At 39.5% G+C, this 26,327-nt stretch overlaps 1 protein-coding gene across 3 annotated transcripts in view; it reads left to right on the forward strand.

The window, feature by feature from the left end:
* The window catches only part of ARID1B (AT-rich interaction domain 1B), a 324,913-nt gene that overhangs the window by 234,364 nt on the left and 64,222 nt on the right, over positions 1-26,327 (forward strand). For all 3 annotated transcript variants that reach the window (XM_063151340.1, XM_063151341.1, XM_063151343.1), the window contains 2 exons: positions 8,816-8,905; positions 24,256-24,435. In XM_063151340.1, coding sequence (XP_063007410.1) covers positions 8,816-8,905; positions 24,256-24,435 — 270 coding nt within the window. The remainder of the gene's footprint in view (positions 1-8,815; positions 8,906-24,255; positions 24,436-26,327) is intronic.

Here is a 26,327-nt window from a genome sequence, read left to right on the forward strand (position 1 = left end):
GTCTTCTAGGGAGATCAGACCCACCAAATGGGTTTTGGAAGCAGGTTTGCCTCAAGGTGCTTTTATCCTTTATGCAGTCAACTTGCCCTTTTCTCCCTCATCCCTGAGAATTGCTGAGACGAGGGCTGTGTAATATGCCATATAACACAATAAGAAAAACTAGATTAGCTGAGGGTTTGTTCCTTTTGAGGGTAGTATTAGTGAGAGCACATACATTTTGCTACTAAAATGCTCTTTAATCAGAGACAGTGATCTAGCATGAGGAGTAGCAGGCAGGACTAGGTAAATAGTTCATTGCCACGTAGCGCTGCTCCAATTTCCCTGCTTGCTAGACTTGAGAGAGCTGGGAGGAGCAGGGAGAACTCAAACTCCATCGCTAATGGTCTTCCAAGTTAATGCTGCCTGATTCTGAGAAATTCTTAAACTTACGTGGATCAAGGGAAAAGAAATATGGATAAGAAACAGCAATTTCACATTGCATTCACCCTTTGTTTTATATCTTGCATGTTTTTACACTGCAGATATTATAAACAGTTGATCTGTGGTTCGGTTAAAATTTGGCAATGTTGAAGTTAGGAGTTAAGATTTTTATTAGGTGGTAAATTTTAGAAATGTATGTCTGCTACATCTGTTGTGCTTCTCAGGCTCTTGAATGCAGGTGACACAATAAGGAGCAGCTTAGAGAAAAAATCTCCTCCTGGTTATAAATACAGTCTAGAGAATGAGCACTGATAATGAAAAATTCTTCCTTTTGGAACTTGGTTTAAATCTCTAAATAGAATTCTGAGGTTTTAAGTTTCAGGTGTGTGGCAGGGTAGGTTTCATTTCTGGAAGGAAGAAATGAGCCAAAAAAGAAATACTACCCTCTCCTTTGTTAGGAGCTTTTAGATATTTAGCACTTGCATCAATTGCAGCTTTATATTCAGTTTAATTGACATTTTATAGAAAATTTGAGAATGGTTTTCCTCTAGCTGAAGTATATGCTTTTTGCATTACACGTAATTACTACAAACATGGAGTGATGTGTCCTAAGTAATTACAGATTACTAAATCCATACAACCCTTTACAGTCTTCTACTTCAGTTCAAATGCAAGCAAAACTACCATTTTTATGGAAGGATTAAAAGGACAGAATGAAAAAACACAGTATGCCTACCGGTCTGAATCATTCTCTAAAGAACATAGGCACTTTTAAAAAAAATTTAAGAAAATATAATTTTCAAAATCGAAAAGCAATTCAGAGGCCCTGTAGAGGCGTGAGAGAAAATGCTGGCAAGCTGTGGCTGCAGCCTCTCCCAACCCCTCTCATCCCAATTCACGCCATCCCTTTGGAGGGACGCAGCAGCAGAGTGCAAAACATGTGGAGGGGTGGTTAAAGGAGACTTTAGAGGGGGAAAAAAAGAAATTAAATCAGTGGCTGAGCTTTGAAGAGGTCTGTCTAGTGCAGAGCAGCGAGCGAGTGGGGAAGAAAGGAGCAAGCACCTCATCTAATCTTTCTTCTGGGGACCCAGGTGGACAAATTGGCAACCCTGTTCACAGCCTCCCCCCCAGCCCCCTTTGTAGCGTAAGAACTGCTAATCGGATCCATGCTGCTGCAACTGTGGTTAGTTATTAACAGAATAAAAGCAGATTTCTTCAAAAGAATGGGTTGGGGAAAACGGCTCTACAAAATTGCAAGGTTGTTAGAATCTTAAATGCACAGCAGTCGGTTTTTCCCTATTCTGAATTAGGCGATGAATACGGCCTTTCATCTGTCACTGTGCCCATTTCTTCAGAAGGCAGCCAAACATTAGGCTTCTCAAACAAAAAAAAAAAATTGTTTGAAAGAGGAAAAATATTGGGGAACAGGAAGAATAGGAAAATGAGAAGGAGAAATCAGGTTTTGTTTTTATTAATTTGGCCTGGTGAGAGAAATATGAGCTTGCCTGCTCTATTCAGTTCCTGCATGCCAGGCACTGTGAGCCACCGTTTGTGAATGTGGGGATTAGAAAAGCTTTAGCTGGTTGCTATCCTGGGCTGCACCATTCTGGACTGGCCTCCAGCAGAAATATCCTTGGCTGGAAACTCTCCCAAGCTTAATGGAAATAATGCATTAAATGGATGCAGAGTTAGGCAGTGGTGAAAGCAGAAAGAATTTGATTCCCCCAAATGAAACTTTTCATAACTGCAAAGTGAAATTACAGGTTTGGGGTAGTTGTTACTGAAGATAGAGAAGCAAATTCTTAGATTTAGACTGACTTATGCCCTCACTTATACAAGTAATTAAATGATGCATCCTTAATATTGAGGAGCTCTACTGCGTTCCTGGTTTGCAGCAGAATTTTGGAATTTGTTGGAAAGGAATAGTCCTCAGGCAGACAGGGGCTTGCTGTGACCCACTGGAAAGCCACTCAGTATTTGGGTGAGTCCTATGCTTCTGAACATTCCAATTGACAGCTTGCTTTGGGCTTATTTCCAAAATCTCAGGAGAAAGTGCTTTACTTCAGTCCAAACACAGAGATAACTTCTGGATGGGGCAGATGAAACAGACCTGCTTGGCAGTGTCTGCTGCTGCTCTCCCTTCCCCTCCAGAGCAAAAAGAGCTTTGGCTTTGGAGGGCAGTATATTTTCTTTCCTGTCCCTTGCCACCAAGACCATTGTCAGTTCAGGCTGTAATAACAATTATTTCACTTCATACTCCTGAGTATTTGTTGCAGTCTTTATACCTTACTCAGAGGTTCCACAATCTGGGAATAAATCCTGGATGTCTAATTTGACAGACCCCAGTTTCAGCTACTTAATTCTTTTTTTTTTTTTTTTTGAAGTCCATAATATAATGAATTATTCTGTCGTAAGGGTGACATTTGGATGGTGTTCCATAAGTAGTACCTTGGGACTACATGCTGAGTAATGAGGATGAAACAAAATATTGAGTAACTACCTCATCCCGTCAGTGTCAACTTTGCTTTGAATTAAATGTTATATCATGTCAAACAAGTAGCTTCTACTCATGAAATTAAGATGTTTATGCTTTTGCATTTGTGTGGAGAAAAATCAGAGCTGGGGTTCTCTAGGCCCCATGCTCATTGTTGCATTTTTAATGGAGACTTGAGAGCAATTTAGCACTGAAGTTACAGTGATTTCTTTGAAACTCACCCACAGTCCCATTCTTGATATGGTGAATGTGACATAGATAGGAAAAAGCAGGTGAGAGTGTAACTTTAAAGTGTTGGTAGTCTGAGAATTTTACACTTTCATGAGAAGCAAAGTGGGAGGTTTTGCTTGTTGTTGATTTTACATGGGTTGTGATACTCACGTATGTTAGGGAATCACGTGTGTTTAAAGCACAATACATTTGTTTTAAGATGTAATATGGAAAATCAGGGCTGGGCCTGACAGCAGTCCTGATAACACTTTATGATATAGAGCATCCCTAAATCTGGCATAAGTTGATAAACTCCTTGTTTAGAACTTGTACAGAAGCTTGGTGTTGCTGCACTGGAACAAATCAGCTTCCTGCAGTCCCTCAGTGAGCCTCTCAGCCAGCCAAAAGCATTCCAAGGCAGGAGGGTTCTGGGTTTGGTCCCAACTTCCTGATTCAGGGTGGTGGAAATTGTCTTGGTAAGCAGGCTGCAGTGGATTACCAGCATTGTAAGGGGTTATCAGTTGCAGTGTGGTGCTGAGCAGAGCCAAAAGGCTTGGTCTGAGTGTGTTTGACTCCACATACCCCCAGCACAGCCTCAGCTGCTGTATCTGAAAGGGTCCTCATGCCCCAAGCCTTTTAAAACATCTGCACTCAGATTACTGCCTAGATAGGAGGAAGGTTTTAATATTTTGCATGTCTTAATTTGAGAGGATATGCAGACAACCCTTGCTTTTTACAGGAATGAATAAGTAATTTTAAAAATACTGTTGATACAACAGGAAGCTTGGCTACAATGCATAAATTAAGGAAGAAAATAATCTTTATTCTTAAGGGGTCATAGGCTTTATAAGATGAAAGAGATAACACAAAACACATGACCAGTTTCACTTTATGCTACCCATAGAAAAATGTCTTTCCTTTGAGGTCATTTGCACCTCACTTCCAATTTCCTGAAAAGCTCATTTGAAACACTCCCATATAGAAGCCTACTTATGTTCTTTCATTTCTGATGTAGGGATCCAAGACCCAGAATGTCTCTTCTGGTCTATGAGCCTTTATTGTAACGGTGACTGTGTGATGATTATCTTATTATTTTATCAGATTTCATCCTAATCACTAGATTTTCAGGACCTCGTTATTCCTAAAGCAAAGTTGTTTCATGTTCCAGTAATGGTTTGATTATCCTCCTAAACATCATCATGCTCTTTTTCCTCCCTGATATTTAGCCTCAAATATATTCTTAGAAAGTAGTCACAAAATTCCAGCTCTAGTTTTTGTCATACTAAATAATACTCACACTTTCAGCCTCCTGTCATTTCATGCTGGTAGCTGGTTCCCATTCCAGTTTGTATTAGGCTTTCTGGGTTTGTCTCTATGAAGGCCCACCAGTAACACATCAGCAGTGATGTTGCGCTGTCTTACCTCTACTGTAAACAATCCTCCTAATTTATGCTAGTGATCAATTTCTTTCTTTGAGCACCACATGACATAGTTAGGTTTAGCTGTTTGTAGGCTATAACCATTTTAGGTCAACAGATATGGTCAGATTTTTCCTTCCTTTTTTCCTCCTATATCTGGATAACCTACAGCTCTTCAGTTATACAGGCCTGGTTCTGATCTGTGTGTATAAATGTTTGCATTTTTAATACTCCAAGCCAAAAGGTGGTCCCAAGGGTTTCTCAGGTAGTACCTTTGATCGTCTTTTGTACTGACTAATATTACCTACTTTGTAATCAATCAATGTCATTAATACAGTCATAGCTCTCAATTCCTAAAATAGATTGGGAATTGTCCCAAAGACAACCCACAAGATCTGTAACTTCTGCCTTTCCTTCAGCCTAGTGTACCATTTTCAACACAGGCTGTGATCAGTCCCCCGCCCTCCAGTTCCTCATGCATCTTAAAATTCCTATGCTTATACCCCTCTTTCCCCCCTTAACTGGTTATTTTCCAGAGGGAACCTGTTATCACCAAAGTGTTTTCTTGATTCAACTGTTCAGGCATAACTCTGTGAGGAATTGTCCAGCTGGTACAGGGCATCACAGCTGAGCATCCTCCAGTATCATTACAGTGATGGGAGCAGAGAGCCCTCAGCATCTTTCAAAACATTGTTGATGTGGACTGTAAGGACTCTTCCTCAGCAGAATATCAAAGGTCTGCTCTTGCTTGCTATGTTGACCCTAAGGAATTTACTTTTTACAGTTTAACTCCAAGGCTGTAGCCATAATGCAGTCTCTGTTTAGTACTTTTCTCAGTCCATCTTTGCCAAACGTAGTACACAGTCTCTCGTGACTTCATTTGAAGTGAAGATTTTCAAAGTGAAAAAATTTAAAAGCATTTGACATAATTTAAAAAATAGAAAACCCGTTACAAATATCGTATTATGCATTTTTAAATTCCCTTACCTCTTCAGATTACTTTTTCTTATTTTAAATAGCAGATACTATATTAGATAGACTGCTGGTTTCAGTAGTTTTAACAACTAATTTTACTATATAGCTATATAAATTTGTATAGCATTTTGCTCCTCTGTTAAGTATAGGGGAAAGAACCAGCATGGCAGTTTCTATCCTTTTAACATGCATTATTGCATTTTCTTTGCTTCTGCATAACAGTAGTATTGTGAAACATCTGTAGTATTCACTTTGCATACATTTTGGCCAGTGGAGTATCTCACCAATGTGGCAACAATGGTATACAGAAGATGGGAAAAGGTCTTCCCTGTTTAAACTTTCTTCTGTGTATCACTGGGTCAAAGGAGGCAGCAGTCTGTCAGTGAAAAAAAAAATACTGTATTTTTGGATAGCTGTAGAAGTTATGTTAAAAATGAATAAAGGTTATTTTTCTTTCGTAGAAGTTTTCCTTCCCTAATAAAATAGAAAAGTCTGTTCATGTGTTATTTAAAGTGTCTTCCAAGAAACACAACGGCAATACTGGTTGAAAGGGAAAAGGATTACTATCATTTAAAGGAAAGAAACGGAAAATCTTTAAGGTCATTTCTTTTCATGACAAAGAAACTTAAAAAGCATGGCAGACAGGATCTTCAAAGGTTTTAAAGTCCTGTCATCAGCTCCCAATCAATAGGAGTTAGATACCCAAATTAAGAGTTCAGTTCAAGTCTTCAAAGGTATTTGGGTGCTTAACCTCCTTTTACCTTTCACATCACTTCTAAGAATAAAATGGCAGCTTGATTGAAAACTCTCTGATGCAGGACCTTCATGTCCAGCACCTGGATAATCTGTAGCACCCACTGATAATCAGTGTAGTGGGTATTTCTCTTGGAAATTTGTTAATTGTGCAGAGTTGGTCATGTTTATGAAACCGTTTTTCTTTGTGAAACAAAAACTCTGCTTGACAGTTTGTTTAATAAGGGAAAAAAAACAGAAGTACACTGAAAAAATAGCATAAAGGTTTGCAGAGACTGACAATTCCAGTGAATCTGCAAAACTCCAGAGTCTGTATTGACTGAAGATGTGGATGAAATTGATTTCTTCATAAAAGTTGTTCAGGTACTGTTCTACACTTTGACTTCACTGGTCAGTGATTGAACATTTGCCTGGGTGGGATATGGCTCCAGCCAGATAACTGATGTTACTATCAATGTAAAAAAACAAGAAAACAAGACACCATCTATAATATACAAAATATCTTGCCTATAATAGATATTCTCTGCACTATAGCTTCTCTCAAAGTTGCCAAGCATCCACCCAAAGGAGGATCCTCTGAGAGCTATGTGGTGCAGTCAGAACCACCCCTGCTTTTTATTACTTTTTTTTTTTAAGTGTTTGTAGAAATCTTAGATGGTTCACATCAACTTGAAATGCTCTCTCTGATAGCAGTGCCTGGGGCATACACAGTGGAAGTGGCAGTGCCCTGTGTTAACATGGAAATGCTGTTTGTTTACAGTCTTGAGTCACTGAATCCTTCCTGTCAAGCCGAAAGCTTTCATTATAATGCAGGCACTTACCATCTCCACAGCCTGCTCTTGAGTGACATCAAAACATAAGCTGGAATTTGTCATTATTATTGTCATATGCCTAAGAGTTTGTGAATGGGCTGTGGAACCCAAAGCCTTGGGCACTGAGTGGCATGTTTGGTCTTTTGGAGGAGCAATTCTGCCTCTGGTCCAGCATTTGCATCTCTGAGACAGTTGTCACAGCTGCTCCCGGTGATGTTGACTGTCATGTTTTTAGTGCAAAAGCGCCTCATCTGAATAGCTAGGCAGTGGTTACACTCCACATTTCACAGATTTTCTCTTTGTTCTGTATCAATCTGGCCCTTCTTGAGAGTTGCTGCCGAGAGCCGGTGGCTTTGGGACGGGAAGTGGATGGGGCAGAGCAGGCACATTTGCTTTCCTGCGTTTGTGTCCCAGCCGGGGCCCTTGGTCGCTCTGAAGGGCAGCGCCCGCTGTCAGCCCGGCTCCCAGCGCCAGCACCGCCCGCAGGATTCCTGCTCCTGCCACTGCACAGGGGCAGCTGCTGAGCAGGAGGAAATGAGTCTCAGCAGGCACAAATCTATTGCCTGTGTTTTTATTCTTTCCATTTCTTTCAAATGGAAAACAATCTGAACAGTTTCTGAGGATGAGGGGTATAAATCTGTCGGCTGCTATTTATACCGTGCTCGTCACTGCAAGTGTCTAAATGCTTAAAGTATATATTTGCTGCCTAACCTGAGATGGTCTTCAAGCCACTTGGGCTGTCCCGAGCAGGCATGTATAAGACCAAGAGCAAAGAGGAGTCCTAGGGTATGTCCAGGTCTCATTCTTCCTCCTGCTCGGGCTGGGGCAGGTTGATGCTTCAGCTTGGGGCTCCTGGGGCATTGGGAGGGTGGTGAGCTGGGCCTTTCTGCTTGACATGGTGTTGGATGATGACCCAGAGGAGTGGCTTGCATCAGTGCAGCAAGCATCTGCCTTATTATCCTTTAACACTGAAAGGGAACATTTTGTGTTCCGAGTCTCACAGACAGCACTGGGAGTGTTCTGCTTGTTTGGGTGGGTAGACAGCAAGAACAAGGACATAAAAATGAATGTGTCTGTTCTGGCTAGTTATTTTAATAAATAATTTCCCCTTGTTTTTATTTGAATAATAAGATATCCCTTTTCTGTCTGATCTCTTTCTAACATTCACTTTCCCCATGCGTGCCTACATGTTAATCTTTATTCCCATATTCTACATGGACATTCAAATAATATTAAAACCACTGATTCATTTAAATACTTTTTAAACTGTTGTTAGTCATTTTTGTATTGACTGAATTTTTCATTGGTAATATTGTTGGCAGCAGTCCATGTCTGCCTGGCTGGAGGCCAGTTTAAGCTAGGCAGGATGAGCCCTATTGTTCAGCAGACTTGGATTTTGTTAAACTCCCTAACAGAAATATGTGTCAGGAGATTTGCAGCTATAAATTGGATCATGTTGGTGAGGTTGGGAACTCGCTCAGTGCGAAATTGAACATTTCGCCATGCCTGTTGCTAAATGTGTTTGTGCATGTTTCCTCCATGGGTTTCAGAAAATAAAAGAAAAAAATAAGAAAAACGTATGAAAAAAGCTAGACCTGTTGAGCTCTGTCTTTACCTTATACAGCTGGTACTTTCTTTGATGTTGAGTGGCTGAAAAATGCAGCAATGCTTGGTTTTGTGCACAGAAATGCTAAAAGCAAGTGTGTTTTCCCTTTTCTCTCTGTGTGTTACAGGCAGTCAGATGCCACCGCAGCCTCCTGGCAGCCAGTCAGAATCCAGCTCCCACCCTGCCTTGAGCCAGTCACCAATGCCACAGGACCGAGGTTTGTTAGGTGTTGGGGCTTTTTCAGTTGGTGCCAAATGCAGCCTTCATTTTAAGTTGCACGTTAGCAATGTGAGATTTCCTGGAATTTCTTTTCTTTTCCCAGGGAAAATAATGACAGTCTTCATTGTAAAAAGCTTGGGGGGTTTCTGTCTCTGGGGAAAGAGCAACTGAATAGCAGGTTTTACCAAACTATAATTGAAAATAAGGTTTTCTCAAAATACAGCGAATGCCCAGAGTATAAAGGCAGTTTCTGTAAATACTTGAGTCGTGTCCTGGAGAATACAGCTCTTCATTGTCTATATTAAAATTAAGATGTAGAGAAAGAGTGCTAACTAGGAGTAGTGTTGCTACTGTTCTTAAAATTGTGATGTCTAATATCTTTGCATGGACACAATAGTCCTCTAGCCAGTTCTAGGATAAAATATCTTTAAATATAAAGGGAAATCAAATATTTAGGTCAAATGGTTCAATCATTTGGAAATCTTGCCATGGAAAACCTTGCAGGCAAGAGCACTGTTCTAAAAGGATGCTCCCTACCATGTGCTCACAAAAATAAGCAGAGCATTTTTAAGTTAAATTTACCTTTTATAAACTTTAAGGCCTTTTTCCTTTCAGCTCCTTTCTCCCTAGCTGATGGAATACAGTTGTCTCAGCTTTGTTGCGTGGCCATACGTGTGATCAACTGCTGTAAACCAGGCATCCTGTCCATGCAGTGGTTAACATGTGCCAGTGACAGGCTTGCAAAACAGACACATGATAACTGTGATAAACATGGAGTTATTTATGAAATGCCCCTCCTAAAATGTCTTGCTTCCAGAAATATCCCAAGTAGCACCATATGGGGATACCATAAATACTAGAAGTTTTCTCACAGTGAAACAAGTTGAACTCACAGAATGACAAATTTCTGGGATAGCATCCAGGAGGAGCTAAGAGGACTTACAAAGAAGAGCAGAGAGTCTTAATTTTTGCTATTTTTCTGGGTTGAATGTCCCCTCCTCCAGGAATGCTGATTAATGAGAACATGAAATACAGAATTCCATGCTGATTTGTTCTGTTTCCTTTTCAGTCATTCTTTATACTCAGTGGTTAGTGCAGGGACATATTTTCCCATTAAAAAAATTCAGAATAACGTACATGTTTGGTGAAAAAAGAATGCCCTCAGTACCTAATGCAAAAACATGATGCTTTGTGGGATAGAAATGTCAGGAGACAGCAGGAATGGATCAGATGAAGGCTTTGCAGACCCAAACATCTCAGAAAGATGCGTGCATTTCCTGGCACAGCTGAGTCTTGGCATAAAATGTTATAGTGCCCAGTAATAATTATTTCTGCAGAGTATGTTCCTCAGCTGGCTTTGGGGCTCAGCTTAGGCAGGTCTGACAGAACTGCAAAGGTCAAACCTCTCTGTTCTGCTGTAGAACAAAACTGGGGTTCAGTGTATGATCAGGGGAGGCAAACAGGTATTCAGAAGTAAAACAGAACACAGCTGCCATAATTGGGAAGTCAAACAAGTAAGTAACAGTGAGAGAAGTAAAATTTACAGATTGATTTAGTTTGTCCTTCATGTATACAGTGAGAATTGCAGGTATGTTCTTAGAGAAAATGTGTTCAGGAATGTTTTGAACACTTTATATGCAAAATCTGGTGTAATATGCATGATCCTTGTGACCCAGCTTGTACAAGAAGTCCATTTGCTTCATGCAGGAGATTCAAAATTTGTAACTAGCTAGGTCATATTGATTTTGCAGATCATGTTCCCCAAAGCTTCTCTAAAGTCTGTGCTGTATGTGCATAAACATGCATGCATTCCCTTTTGTGCCCTGTCATTGATTAGAGGCTCCTTTGAAATGGAAAACTTCACCTTTTAAAAAGGCTGTTACATTAGTTGATTCCTTTGCTTGCTTGAACTGGTTTCCACAGAACTTGAAGAAAGGAAGGAGGGGGAATGATGGGGACTCAAAGGGAAGGTGCTTGTCATTTACTGATAAAAACCTGAGCAGAAAATCGTTGCTGCTAAGGACACCTGATCCTTGGGCATCTGTTACAGTAATTTAAACTCTCAACTTTCTGATACACTTTCTCCAAAAAAAGAGAAAAAAAATTAAAGGAAAATGAAAACAAAAACCCCAGAGACACTCCATAGGATAAGGTAATGTTGTTTGTTTTCACACTTCATATAGCATTTCTTTCCTTGTTTAGAGAGAGAACTGGATGAACAAAAGACTACTAATCATTGCTTGAGCAGAATCCTCTTCTCTCCATCCTTGAAAAAATGTTATTTACCAGCTATCATGAAGATTGACCAATGGGTGGAGTCTGAGCTTGTAGCACTTCAGGATGCTAAACCATTACCTTGAACCATTAAGTTTACACTTACTTATTTTACTGTGAAAGTGTTTGATGATATTTTATCATGCTTTCCATGGTTACTCAGCACCCTTCTGGGATTTTTATGTTTGCCTACCTAAGACTCTACATCCCTTGTCTCACAATGCAGCATGAAGCAATGACCACATTTTTATATGTACATTCTGCATGTGATAGTAGGGGAGTAGTAATATACTGTATATATACAGTAATAGGAGTTTCTTGGGGGGTTGGATTTTTTTATGCTCCTCAGATTTCATATAGCTTATTTATTACTTTTTTGTAATAAGCATTAAAATGCTTACTTCTAAAAAATAATTTTTAAATTTTTCATTACCTGCTCATTGTGAATGTAGCCTGCTGTTCTAGGCACTTCTAGAACAGCCAATAACTGGCCACTGTTGTTTGACGCCCGGTCAGTGAAATGGTTTTAGTTCTGCCAGCACATATTGGCTGTCTAAGAAATAAGAAATTGCATTTATTTTATGTACATAACCTATTTCTTAGCTCACATGACTTGGAAAGCTGTGGGGCTTGAAGTCAAGTCCCATACATCTTAGAGAACTCTTGGAATCAGCTGTGGAGACAGACTGGTGTCAGAAGTCTCTTGGAGAAGCAAGAGTGTGTTTAACTGCTGCTGAATCCCAGCAATTACGGTGACTTGGGGCTACTGTAATGACAGTGTAGTCATGACTAATTGAGGTAGTCATTGAAACCTGCTTCGTTTTTGGGAGGAAGGAGGATGCACATCTTGCTCTCTGTTTCTAATAGATCTCCTCCAAACTTTTCTTGATATGATCAAAAGTAGGGGTTCCATATTTTTGTGTTTATTAAGTCAAGACTTTTTCTTTGCATCAGCCCCAGAGGCAGGGCAGCTGTCATAATCATTCAGCAAATACTTGAGGTACACAGCCACTTGATTTCCCCATGTTCAGCTGTATCTATTTATTTGCTTGAGTTTTGGAAGCTGCAGTTTGACGATGTCCTTAGTAGCCAGAAGTGTTCAACGAGTTTGAAGTTATTTTTAGGGATCAAATAAAAGCCCAGCACATCGCAATTGACCCACTAAATTAGTTTCCTGATGCTGCAGCCTGAAAAAGAAACCTCTGTCCTGGCCATTAGCTTATACTCCCAATCTTACTTTTGTAAACTAACAGAGATTTCTGTCTGCTTATATGAACATTCACCTGTGCAAGCACTGTTAGGAGAATATTTGTCATAATAATGTTGAAATAGGCACTTTTACCCCTGCAGGAATGAATGGTTCCTTATGTAATTCTGAAAAAGCTTAGAAAACTTACCTGCTTTTAAACAGTATTTTCATGCTTATGCAGTTGGATATGTAGATGTCAGGTTTCAGTCTTATATTCACTTAAAATAGTGAATTGGGAGCTCCTGAAAACCATTGAATCTAATGAAGACAGTTAATGACTTTACATTATTACTCTAGCAAGCACTCTCATAATGGGGATACTTAAAGAAGCCTTATTTATTAGTGCAAATGTATATGGGTCAGAATTAATTTTTAAAAAATCTTTAATTGTTTTCCCCTTATAATTTTCACAGCGGTACATAGTTAAATATTCATGATAATGCTGATGATATGCTAAAGGTCTGAAATAGATCTGGAGTCTCAAAATCAACACAGGTTATTTAACCCTTTTCATCTAATGCACCATTGGGGACTTGTGGAGCGAAATCCCAGAGCACTGGAATAATTAGAAGATAGTAATGAGGATTTAATTAGTCCTTGAGATATGCTGAAATAGGACCACTGAGAACTTTTCTTTTTGGACATGGATTGCAAGCAGAATTGATGCCTTTGCAGCTGCTGTGATGTGCTGGAAAATGTATTCCATTGCTGGAGGCAGTTTCATGGCAGCATTCTGTGCCTGTCAGATCTATGTGGACAGTGCCTGGAGTAATCACCTCCAAAATTGTTGAATAGAAGTTGCCGCCTTCTCCATCACCTTCTCCTAGTACCTTTTCATTTTTTTCTTTTTTATGTCATTCTTTCTGTTCTGCCTTTATTTCGTTCCATTGTTGACATCCAGCTTTTGAGGAGTGTTGTACAGTTGTGTGCTCCATTAAAAACATATCACAGTCAGGCACAAGGAGTCCCTGAAAACTGCTCGCTCCTAAGAGTACAGGTGTTACACTAAGCAAAATTTGGATCTTTTTGACACTGCTGCTTGTAAGGTTTATCCTCAGATCTTGTCCTTATTTAGTATTAGATCTTCACAGAAGTGATATTTATCAGTAGCTGCAATGTAGTAAATTTAAATAGCTTTTTTGGCAGTCAAGATGTTATCCAGTAAGAGGTTGTAACAGATGGGATGTGATCAGGCATTTTGATGTTCTCTTTGTGCTTCCCTACAAACACTACTAGCAACTGAATTCCTGTAACTAAAATTCCCTAATTTACCCATTAGATTTCATACAGGTATTTTTCTCCCCTTCAACTATTTTCTGGGCATGCTTATTTGTACACAGTCATTACATAAATTCCACTGTCATGCATTTTCTTCTAACGAAATATAAATGTTTTTGCTCGTGTGGAAGACACAGAATACCAATCAGGTGTTTTGCACCTACAGTTCCTGATCAGATTTATGGCTTAATACTGACATTTGGTGGTAGAGATTCTTTTCCCTGAAATCTATTTTTTTCTTAAAAAGGGAAACCAGAAGGAAGAAAATAGATCAAAGAATTCTTATTGCAACAAGAAAGATACTGTAGTTTGCTTTTAGATCTTAAAAAGACTTTTTCCCTGAGAATACGTTTTTTGCTCTCATTTGGGGATTTGGGATCTATTCAGAGCACTGAGGAGCTAGAGAATAAAATGATTCTTGTCATTAACATTCTTCTGCTTGCCATGTTAACGATGACACCACTTAAGGTTAAATCAGACTTGGTAATAAGTTTACTTGATGTAGACTGAAGTATTTCAGGCTCTTAAAGAAAGATGCTTGAGACATGCATAGAGTGCAAAGCCACAGGTATGTTTGAGTGCCTCTTCTGCACACAGCATTCTTCAAGTGGGTCAGTGCAGGGGAGCTGAGCTCTGTCTGCTATGCAGGAGCACTCTGCCAGGCTGGGCAGAAATCATGCCCAGAAAACTGGGATAAGAGGTGCTGTGCCCTCAACAAACAGAAAAAGTGCATCATGTAAGGAGGAAAGGCAGGGTTTAGGAGCTGTCACACTAGCTCTGCAAAGCATCCCTTTTTTATCTCAAGGCACGTGATGAAGTAGGAACATGATGCTGAGGAGAACACGGAGCAGGTCTGTATGTGAAGGCAGAGCCGTGCAGTAGAGCCAGGCACCAAGCTTTTCTGGTGACTCAAAAAGCTACATTACTTTCTCAACTTAGTGAGTGCTAAATTTATTGACAGTTTCTAAAAAAATCGGGCCATCATTTATTTTCATCTCTGTATTTTTAATTGGATTGTAAAAGTGGAAGTGCACTGAAGTGTAGTGTCAGTGTGATAAGCAGGTTTTTAAAATGTGTACACACTATTTTTCTTTGCTCTTTTGATTAGCAATGCACAGCAAATAAGCTTACAATATGTCTACTTTGATTAGTAATCAACATCACTGGGAAGAAAAGTTCCTATTCTTCTCTCTGAGCTGTGGAGTGCATAGTTTTGTGTCTGTTTCTTAAGTGTTTCAGAAAAACCTGCTTCAGGAAAACCTGCTTTTCTTGCCCAAAAGTATTAGAAGTTATGTTACTCTACCAAAACAGGTTAATTCTTAAAGAAGTCAATCGCCATTTCAGGATGCTGGTTCCAGACTGTATTTGGATTTCAGACATACACCAGCCAGTCTCAGCTTTAGGTTGATCTGATTACTTGTGACCTATGCTAAATATACAGCAGGCCATCTGCAAGAAGAACCAAAGGACAAAAGGGTATGATTTACATATGATAAGCCATGCTGGGAGACAGCAAAACTGCAGGAGTCAGATGTGAAGTAGGTAATAATATCTGTACAATCAAAACCCAGAGTCAGTTCTCAACAAATAAATTTTGTATACTAGCAGCTGGTCATTGCACTCTTCTTGCTGATGTTAAATCTTGTTAGACTTGGAGATGAATCTTTATTTCATTTTTTAAACTAAATTGGGGATTCTCTTTTTGACATTAGGGAGCAGAATTGACTTATTCTGAGAGAGTTTATATAGTTGCCAGCAGAGAGACTTCTCAATAGAAAAGTTTCCACTGACTTCATTAGGCGGCCATCAAATTCCCTGCCTCTGGGCTCAGGGAGCAAGATAAGCTACAGCAGTTTCTGAAGAAGAACTTGACAGAGTGAGTCAATGTTGCTGTCACACACTTGATGTAAAGTTACGGGGTAGGATCCCTGTCCCTGGGAGAGCTTCCCATCGTGGCCTGTAAACTGGGAGCTGCCTGTGGTCTGCCTGTTCAACAGCACCATGGTGGTCAGGACACTCAGAGACTAAGTTAACCTTTTTATGAAGCTTCTGTGAAGATAAACGACCTCTGATCTAAGACCCTTTATGTCCTTTTAAATTAATATACAGGACAGTGAGTTGAAGACTATATAATGTATATATTAATAGCTAACACTGGATAATTCCTACCATCCCAAAGGATCCCAAAAGAATAAACACTCATCAGGGAACAGCTGCAAAACAAGGAAAGGAAAAAATCAGTCCAATCATAAATCATGGTAAAAATAAGACTGAGGCAAAGGCATTTTGGCACTGAGGACAACACAGTGATTTTGTGTTTTTGAAAGAAGCAATATGATTTATTTTACATGTGTGCAACAGAAGATACATCACATATATTTTAGTCTTGTCCACAAAGTATATATAGCAATATTCAGTATATTTACTTCATGAAAAGGAAGATCTGAGTTGATTCAGGGAACCTTTGAACAGCAGTCTCTGGGGAGGGTAAAATTTTCAAACTTGAAATTTAGACCATAAAGCCTGCAGGCTTTGCACATTACATGGTGTAAAATGCCGTTCTTTGCTTGCTCTCCTCCATGATTTTCCTAAGTGCACGTTACTAGGGAAACTTAGACAAATGTTGATTGTGCAAAGCAGACAGAATCCTCAGGTTTTTTGTTTTGCTGCTGAAATTAATTCCAGCAGCCCAAGCTACCTCCTGAAATTCAGGATTCTCTTTGGGGGCAGCTGGGAGGGCAGGGTGGGTGCTTTTGTACTGCAAGTCGCTGTGACCCTGATTTTTCAAGCGCCATAGTAAAAGCATGTTCTGTAAGGTATATTACAGTAACAAATGATGTGTAAAATGGTGGATGAGCAATGTGCGTTTTGTTTAGGCTGTGCATGAACATCTCCACAAATGTCTTCCTTTCTTTGTCCTCAGTATAGCACTTAAAATTTGCATCAGAGAGCATTATGCAAGGTTTGCATTAGGAAAGGTTGAATATTTCTTCCTCGGCTACCATCTGGGTAATCTGTCTGATCCTTCCCCAGATTCTAATTTATCAATGATAGATTATATGAATTTCAAGGCTAGGCAGTAGCAGAGGGAGGTTTAGGGGTGGGAAAAATTTAAACATTATTGCATGCTATACATAGACTGGGTTTTGTAATATCAGAGAGAGAAGCAGAGGAGATTCAGCCAGTTAACCTAATAGCACAGCTGGTAAAACACTAGGGGGTCTGGGTTAAAACCTTAGCTAGGTCATTAGTTTCCATCTTCCCCAAAGCTATTCACATTGTGAAGAGAAGCAGTCAGACAAATAAACAGTGAGGAGACTGTAAGATAGATATTAAAGCATAATAAGAAAATAATTTTAAAGAAAAATAAAATCAGTCCAGCACTTTTTCTTAAACAGAACATTGGTCTTTTTGTGGAAGCAAGAAATACTGCAGTGATCTTTGCAGGAAATCCTAATTTTGCTATGATGATGTTTTCCTTTACTGCTGTTTCACATAAGCGAAGAAACATTCTTTGTTAAATGGATGTGAAGAAATGTGGTGGTTGTACTGCAGATATTAGCAGATGCCATTGTGAAAATAAATTGTCCAGATACCAAAGGGAAATCATGTCACTGGTACTCTAGCCTGGAGAAGTTCAGATGGTTTTAGTGGTGCTCTGATGGACTTGAAGAAGCTGGCAAGGTTTATGTGGGTTTTTATGTGGGCTGAAAAAAAGAGCTCAGTGTAGAAACTTGATTATATTTTTTCATGGTTAATGGAGAAACATTAGAAGAACTTCTAATTAGAAGAAGAGCAGTTCATTAGAAGAAGAAGAGTTCTCAGAAGAACTGAGAGAGTGAATGTCTGAGGAAGGAAAGTTTGCCAAAAACTGTATCGTGGATGTGCAAGCATTTGCTCTTTTTTCTCAAAGAACTTTTTCCTAAAAACATTTTGGAACTTTTTTTTTTAAAAAACAGAATGTGATTGGAGGAAGAAATAGGAATTTTTACATACTTTTTTAAGCTTTTATAAAGTATTATGTCCAAAGATATTGTGTTGGTGCAGTGCAGGTATTTTATTTATTTGATTTCTTATATCTTTTATCTGCCTGTTAACTGGGCAGGAATATTGAGACTTAGTATTTGCATTGTCTAAATGAGATTGACATGTCAAGCTCAGGCACTCATGCTCACCAACCCATCACCCTGTGGAGTGTATTGCTAAGTCAGATGCTTTGTGTGTGTCAAACACAGGTCTAGCTGGGCATATGTTAATAAGGTTGCTTTCTGGAAAATAAAAATAGGATCTGAGGTATCTTGAATGTAGAGAAATTTTGTGCCTGCTTGCTCTAGATACCAGGTTCTTTAATCCACATGATTTCACTTGATTAACTTAGTTTCTTTTCTGGTACATGGGTTAAACCCTCACCAGTTTCTTCATTGCTGTTATTTGTTTAGACCTGTATAACATTTTTGACTGCTTAGATTTTTTTCAGTGCCTAAATCTCTTTCACTGTGTCCTTTTCAGTGTTTATTTTAAGTAGCACCTTAGGGGCAGGTACTATGCCATTCTTGGTCAGTGACAGTAAGTCGTTTATGGCCAGGTAGAGCTGGCCCCCCATAAGTGACGGCACAACAGTATTTTCTTAGCTCCTGCTGTCTGGAAGCCACACATCTCCAGGTTTGACCAAACCATGTGAAGATGCTTGTTCAAGTACCATCTGCAGACAGCCTGGTTGCATTCAGGGTTTTAGTGTCACAGCCTTATTTGAGAATGACCAACTCTTTCAATTACTAGAGCACTTGAATGATGTGTGAGTTGTGTTCTGTTGGATCTTTCCTTGCAGTGCTCTGAGGTGCTGACTGTGGACATGTTTAGCTGGGCAAAAGCCCAGACATGGTTCACCAGTCCAAAGCCTTCCTGAGCTGTCCTTGCCATCTGAAATGGGTGGGCTGGGCAGAGTTTCAGTGTCACTGTGATGTTCCTCAGCATCCTGCTGTGCTAACAGGGTGCCAAATCACAGAATAATGCTTTTCATTTGTTTAGCTTTACCCTGACATGTCTGTCTCAGTGCTGTTTATCCACAGATGAGCTAGATTTGGGAGTCACTGCTTTAGATCCGACACAGTTCTGTTGTGTACTCTGGTGAAAATCCTGAGAGAGTGGATACGACACAAACCGCTGTCTGAAGAGGGAAGGTCTGCCAAAACCTTGTGTCATGGGTGTGCAAACATTTGCTCTTTTTTCTCAAGGGTACTGACCAGTGTCTTGGTAAAATACCAAGCATTGGAAATTTCTGTGTTTCTCCCCATACACAAGTTTTCCTTTAGAGGTAGTGGAAAATATCTCTTCCCATACTTAATTTTTTTGAGCTGATTCATAAGTACACGATTTTATGTTATTTTTCCCTAATTAGTTGATCATCAGTGTGTGCATCCAATCTGTTTCTACTTTTCTTATTCCATGATTTTCAGAATAATAAGCCTGTCTAGCTAGTAATAGCCCTTGCTTTGGCCTCTGCCCTTGAACAAGGGTAACTTCCTTGTTCCTTACTCAGAAAGGTTCCTGAGTTGTTTTGGTCCCAAGCTCTGTCACTAAGCATGGCCCTCTAGAAAGAGCTGTAGCCCAGTGTACCTTTTTCTTAGGTAAGTTCATTTTTACAATATACTGTTGCACGTTGTACCTTTCCTCTTTTTTTATTTACCAGATGCATAAGTTAATGATGATCTGCTAGCACTTTAAACTCCAAAGTTTTTGTGAGCTTATAATGAGTAAGGGTTGCACGTGTTTCCAGGTTTCATTCATTCATGAAAATCAATGGACTACTCCTGGCTAAATCAAAAGACCTCTCATTGACTGTGGTTAAAGTGTGTGCCAGTAGAGTTGCTGACCATCAACTGATATGCAATAACCTGTTCCTTTGCAGTCACTTCCTTTTTGTTTGAGCTTCTACTTTTCTGTAAGGTTTTTTCATATTCAAGCAAAGATTTTAAAATATCAGAAGAATCCATCTGAGGTTTTACAGCAGCACCCAGCACATTCAGTGGGTGTTTTTCATGGGTAGTGCTAAGGTGATAGTATTCAAGAAACAGATGGGTTTGTACTGGTCAATATGCAGACAACCTTAGTGCACAATTTCATGAAGCTTTAGTAATTTACTGTTGTATATCTGTTTTGTGTATACATATGCCTGAGGGAAGGACGAGGTTTTAAATTATTTTAAAAAGGCATCATTGGTGGTATTAGCTAAATGATGTGCATTACCAGGTGTTAAGGCTCTTTAGAACAAGAGAAGCTTCATTTTTTCTTTTCCTTCATCAAAGGAGAAGAACCACTTTTAGCATGAGCATTGCTTGGTTTACTTTTCTCTGTATTTTGCTAAAAAGGGAAGAAAAATAAAATGCTACCTGACCATTTAAATGCTCTATGTATGTTCAATTTGAACATGCAAACATACTTTATTATTGTTACAGTGTGGTAATTGTTAATAGTATGCTACTCTTCCACTGAGAGGAAAAAAAAACCAAACCTGCAAAGATGACTCTGCATGGTTGTTAATACAGTCATTCTTCACATGTGTAAATGTAGTATAAAAGCTAACTCAAAAGGAAGAGAATGCTTCTGGCAGGGTCACTTTATTCAGCTACTTCTGAAATAGCTTAGTTTGCCAAAACCCACTCAATTGTTTTTTCAGTAAGTAATCTTTTGTTGTGATGGCAAGTAAAGTATCACCTCTACCTCTTTTTATCATTAATATTAAGGGAAGGGAGTAGATTTGTTCACTGATGAGTATGTTGCCACTACAATTTTTAAGGCTTAATTCATAGCTGTTTCCTAGCAGTTTAAAAGACAAAAAACGACCCACCTTGTTGTCACAGGGGTTGACATGTCAGATGCAGTCTGGCTGTTGAATCACTTCACTGCCATTACTCCAGTGCACCTCTAATGTAATCCTACTTCCATTCTTTACAGAAGAAAACTTTATCTTAAATCTAATTTTCTGGAAAGAAAATTTATTTCTTTTTGTATCATAAAATGAACTTGAACACTAGGGAAAATGTGTGTAAATAAGGAAAAAGGAATGTATGCCAGCTGCTCCCTTTCATTTTTGATAAGATTTTTAGAATTTATGTTGTTTTTTTCTTTATGATGCATGAATGTTAATGTATTGACCGGGAACCCTTTTCTCTCTAAGACATCTGAGCTTTCTGCAAATACTTAAAACACTTCATACTCATGCACTCATCTCTGGATGATGACTGGGCTCTCATGGAGGTTGATGAGGATAGGCTCCTCTATATTGTAATGGAATCCAGATCACAGTAAGAACTGTTCTTTGCTACTCCACATCTCATCTATAGCTGAAAGGACTCCTCTCCTCTCTGGAAAGAAGTTAGAACATGTCCTGTTTTAACATCACACTTCAGTGTACCATACAGACAGTAGCAGAACATAGTATAGCATAGATATTCTTCCTGAATTTCAGGATTCCTTTTCCTTAATTCTTTATCTTCCTTCAAGAGAAAATAGCAAAGCCAGCCTTGATTTGAGAGGAATCCTACACCCTCTGAGATGATGAAACTCATGCCTCACATCAAAAGCAGTTTAGGAGTGTGTTCCTTTTTTGTTGTGTTAATCAACATCTTTATTAAACTGCAGCTAGAGCCTGAGTTTGAGTAGTATCAGACAGTTATCTCTGCTCTTGAGTTACTGGCATGCCCCCAGCTTGGTTTTGGCCAGTGTTTCCTGAGCCGCAGCCCAGAGCATGGATAAGGCAGGACAAGGGACTGTGCCCAGAAGCCATACAGATAAGATTACCAGGACTGAGTGGGAAGGTTTATCTGGATGGACACAAGTGTACCACTCTCTTCCTGGCATGTTTTATTTATGACTGTACACATAGCTGTACAGTCCGTTCCACAGCATCCAAAATGAATGAGGAGGAGTTTACTGAAGAAGAGGTCATTTGAGTAGAAACACTTATTTTTGACTTATTACTCTGGACCGTTTAGAAGCCTTTTTGACAACAGAGCTGGTTAAAACTGATAATCTTCATGTTTTTCATTAGACATTACTCCATGTTCTCCATTAGCTTCAACAACCAGCAGTCTCTCTGCATCTCTACTGGAAATTCCTATACCAGTAGCTGTTCAGTATATCACCCTTCCTTGTGGTGTTAAGAAAAGTACTCCTTGCAATAATAATGGGGCTGAAAAACCTTAATCACTAGTGCAATGTTTGGAATGTTACCTCATATAGATTAAAAGCTGAACAGAAAAAGCCCCCTCACTTCCATACCAGACACAGGAGTAACTTTATTATCTTTATAATAAAAACCTTAGTGTGACTAGTACAAATTTCTTCATTCAAATGGATCCCAAAAGAGTGATATATATGGTGTGTGTCAGGAACATGGGCTTTGGTTTTGTACAGACATAAGATTGTATTAGGTTTCTAAATTACTTACAGCGCTGTTAGCAGAAGACATAGGCCTTGTAATAAGAGTTGTGCCCAGAGCGGAACTGCTTTAAAAATCAAGGGGTCTGTTTCAAAATAAAGCTAAATGGAGAAGGTCATGCCAGTTTTCCTTTGCAGAAGTGTGGAGTTTTCCAACCAGTACAGACCAGTTTCCAAGCTGCCATTTTGCACTCAGTTTTTTGCTGTGTCGTGTGTCAATGTCTGCTCTATCTCCAGAGCAAGTGCCAGGCTCTGATTTTGCAGTTCAGGTGTGATCAAGTTCCTTGTCTTGGGGCTTGCACAAAGATCAGGAAAAACTGATGCATATTCAGCAAATCTTGCAGTTGGAGTTTTAGCACAGTATGGGTTGTTCTGTTCACAGCACGAAAGAACTGTGCCCAAGGGGTACAAAGTCATCTCACCTCCTGGTTTTTCTCCTTACAACCTGCACTTCAGTGTTTACAGTTATGAGTCTGATCACATGTTTGGATATGGGTCAGAAAAAATTACCTTTCTCCGTGAATCAGGCATTGAGTGTCTGGGGGTAGGGAGGGGGTGATGTTTGGTGCTACCCAGCGGGGGGACACCCCGGCCCTGTGGGAGAGTCGTCCTTTAGTGCCACACCCTGGTATAGCAACGCTGTGTGTGAGGGCCCCGACGAGGGGAGAGAATGATGCATCTAAATCCATGGATATCAGAAGGCTAATTAATTACTTTATTATACTATATAATTCTATACATCTAAAACTGAATCTGCCAAGCATTCAACCCTGCACACAACTGCACACGCTGCACTGAATCTCGTGACTGTCACCCGGCAGTCCTGACACACACACACTTGGCCCTGACAGGCCAAGGAAACAAAACACCATCACTTTGGGTAACCAATCTCCATATTGCATTCTTCTTTTGCACAAACACAGGCGCAGCGAATGATAAGAATTGTGTTTTATTTCTCTGCGGCTCAGAGAATGTGAATCTCAGAAATGTTCTTGGGAAGAACTGTGCCTTGCTTTTCTCTGTGAAGAGAAATGTGGCTACACCCCGGGGCTCCCTCCTCACCCGGCACGGTGGCAGCACAGCCAGAGCTGGCCTGTGCTATGTGCGGCTTTTGCCTCGCAGGGAAATGGAAAGATGAAATTTAATATGCAAACAGAACAGGAAAGAAAGCGGATTTCCTCCAGAAATAAAAAAAAAAAACCCAAAAAACTACATTTTGCCAGCACATCCTCTTCAACATTCAAAGCAGCACTAAAACCTTTCAGGGTATAAAACATCAGAAAACTTGCATCCCTACGTAGAGATTTCATGGGCACAATTGCAGGATTTTTCCCAGTTCATGAAAACTTTAAAACCCCACCTCAAAACCCTCTTCTTCCTTCATTTAACAGGCTTAGTTCTGTTCCTTCATGTGAAGCTTCTAAATTTGATACTGTTTCACTAGGTCTCATGCTGTCATTTTTGAACCTTAAATTAAGTTGGGATTCATTAATACATGTACAAAAAGGAAAAAGGAGAGAATGCCATGGAATGTGAAGGGGAAAGACTAGAAGAAGGACCTAGAGAATAAATAGATAAGAAAACAACTGTTATTTCTGGCTAGTATAGCTAGTCATCACATAGAAGTAAATTTTAGCTCTGGTAAGTTTGTTGGCAATAGAGGAGTATTTACAGTGGGTTTCTATATGCTGAAGTGAGGCATTTTGCTAGCGACCTATAATTTTGAAGATGTGATACTCCCACCATAAGTCATCAGGCAAATTCCCTAGTACTGCTAATTAACTAGTGCATATAATTGCCTTTATTTTTTTCCCTAGAAGTTGTTTTAATTTTAAAATTGACACCCATTTGTAAATAAGCAGGATTGCCCTGTCTTCATTTACAAGTAAAGGTTTTCAAACCTTATGTACATGTTTTGGTGGTTGAGACATGATTGCTGACTTGGAGATGTGTTTGGTTTTCTTTGGATGAACAACAGCAGTTTTCTGGGTGTTCTTAGTCTGAAATAACTAAAGAGGGATGGTTTATTTTATGACAAAGATTTTTTTTTTAAATAAAGAACAGTTACCTGAATATTAATTTTTTCTTTGGTGCTTTTCTCCCTATAGGTTTTATGGCAGGCATACAGAGGAATCCCCAAATGTCACAGTATGGACCTCAACAAACTGGACCTTCCATGTCACCACACCCTTCACCTGGAGGTCAAGTGCATCCTGGAATTGGTAGCTTTCAGCAGAGTAATTCAAGTGGTACTTATGGGCCTCAGATGAGCCAATATGGACCACAAGGTAAGATGCTTGCTGGTGATAGATACAATAATTTATATTTTTTTTTACAATATATATATGTGTTGTGTATGTGAGTATGAATGCTAAAAACAACAAAAACACACACACAACACTCTCAGTAAAAAAAATTCTGAACAAATTAAGCTGTATCCAAAGGTGGAGCTGCACCTGGTAGAAGAAATTGTTTCTGTTATTAGCACCTTTCTCTGTATAAAAATAGTGACCTTAAATTAGGCAAGGAAGTGAAGAATCTGTGGCATTGCCAGGTCTATTGTTAAGGAGCCCAAGCATGTCATCTCTGTGATGAGGCTGCATTTCAGCAAGCATGGAATAAAGGTCACAACACCGCTCCCAAAATAGGACTTCTTTTCTTGGATGAAATCCCAAGGCCGACCTGAAATTGCGTGGTGACTTTGAGGGTAAAGTCTTAGAACAAGCATAATAATACAGTGGCTACTGTGGAAATAGAATATTGAGCTCTAATGCATATGTGAATCTTAACTAACCCTTCGGACTGAGAGAGACAGTTCCTTTTATTTTGCTTGTTTGACAGAATTGGTGGGGGAGTAAACCAAAACAGAATTCACAATTTCTGCCCCTGGACAACCTTGAACTTGTCTATTGTTTTGCCTTTAATGGATAACCTTTATAAAGTATGCATCTGTTTCGGGGTTTAATGAAGTTGAAGTCAAGCCATGGCATAAATAAGGGTCAGTATTTTCTTTAGAGGTACATAAAGAAGCTTTTCTATTTCAGCACTTCCTACTGTTGCTTTCTTACTTAAAAGCCTCAGAAAGGACTTGAGCTAGCGATGGGAATTTCTGTAGGGCTCAGTGACTCTCCCGTGCTAGCAAGGATGGTTATTTTAGTCTCCTGAGTTTCTGAGAACCAGTTCTGATGTTTGTTTGCAAGAAGCCTTGCTGCCCTATGCAATGCTCCTTTCTGTTTCATCTCTGGGTAGCGTTTGGTTTAGTGTTCTGAGCACAGGGCTACAAGCCAAGATTTCCCAGTTTCTAATTTTGGCTCTGCCTTTTGCATCATCTTTCAGCTTAGGCAAGTAGATTCATTTCTCTGCTTTGCTTTCCTTAACTATAAAATGGGACTAGTAATGCCTTATAGCCATGTGTGAAGATTAATTACCTAACTCCAGTTGACTGGTGCTTTCCTTTTATTTGGAAAGCATTTTGTGGCCATAAAATGCTGTCCAAGTGCTTATTTTTATCTGCACAGTGAGCAACTAGCTTAACTGGTAAAAAATCCAGTGGATTTATGATGTGCTATCCTGACTTCCAGCTGTACTGCTGCTGCTGAGATTCCGAACCACGGGAATAGTGGGTGTCAAGTGCAGTAAAACATTAGCCATCCACACTGATTGAATGGAAAGGGTTTTGTACTAAATCAATGCATTTAAGTAACATGCCAAATACTACTTTCTTTTTTTGCTTGAGTTCAGCAGTTCTTTTCCTCCCTCTGTAGATGAAAGTGCCTATGTAATGATTTTATGGGTCATGGTCAGGAAGAAACTGCTATTAAAAAGTGAACTTGAGGGACAGGAAGAAAATGAGCATCATTGTCATTAGCAGGCCATTTCAAAAGGGTTTGGTTAATAGTGTGATGGATGAAAACCATGTTCTTCTGCCAGTGCTTAGAAAGTACCAGTGATTCTGTGCACTGGTCATCATAAAATTAGGGCATTGCAGACTGTCAGCTCTGTAGGTAACAATTACACCAGAGGAATACTACATTTTCACCAGGTTGATCTAACCATTAGGGGTGAAGATAGTGATATTTCCAAGTTATGTGTTTATCTGGACTTAAGGTTTTAATAGCAGTTTTTAATTTTAAATGAAAGTAATCCATAATTGCAACTCTTAGCATACCGTATTACAAAG

This window comes from Melospiza melodia, chromosome 3, assembly GCF_035770615.1.
Source record: "Melospiza melodia melodia isolate bMelMel2 chromosome 3, bMelMel2.pri, whole genome shotgun sequence".
Taxonomy (NCBI): Eukaryota; Metazoa; Chordata; class Aves; order Passeriformes; family Passerellidae; genus Melospiza; species Melospiza melodia.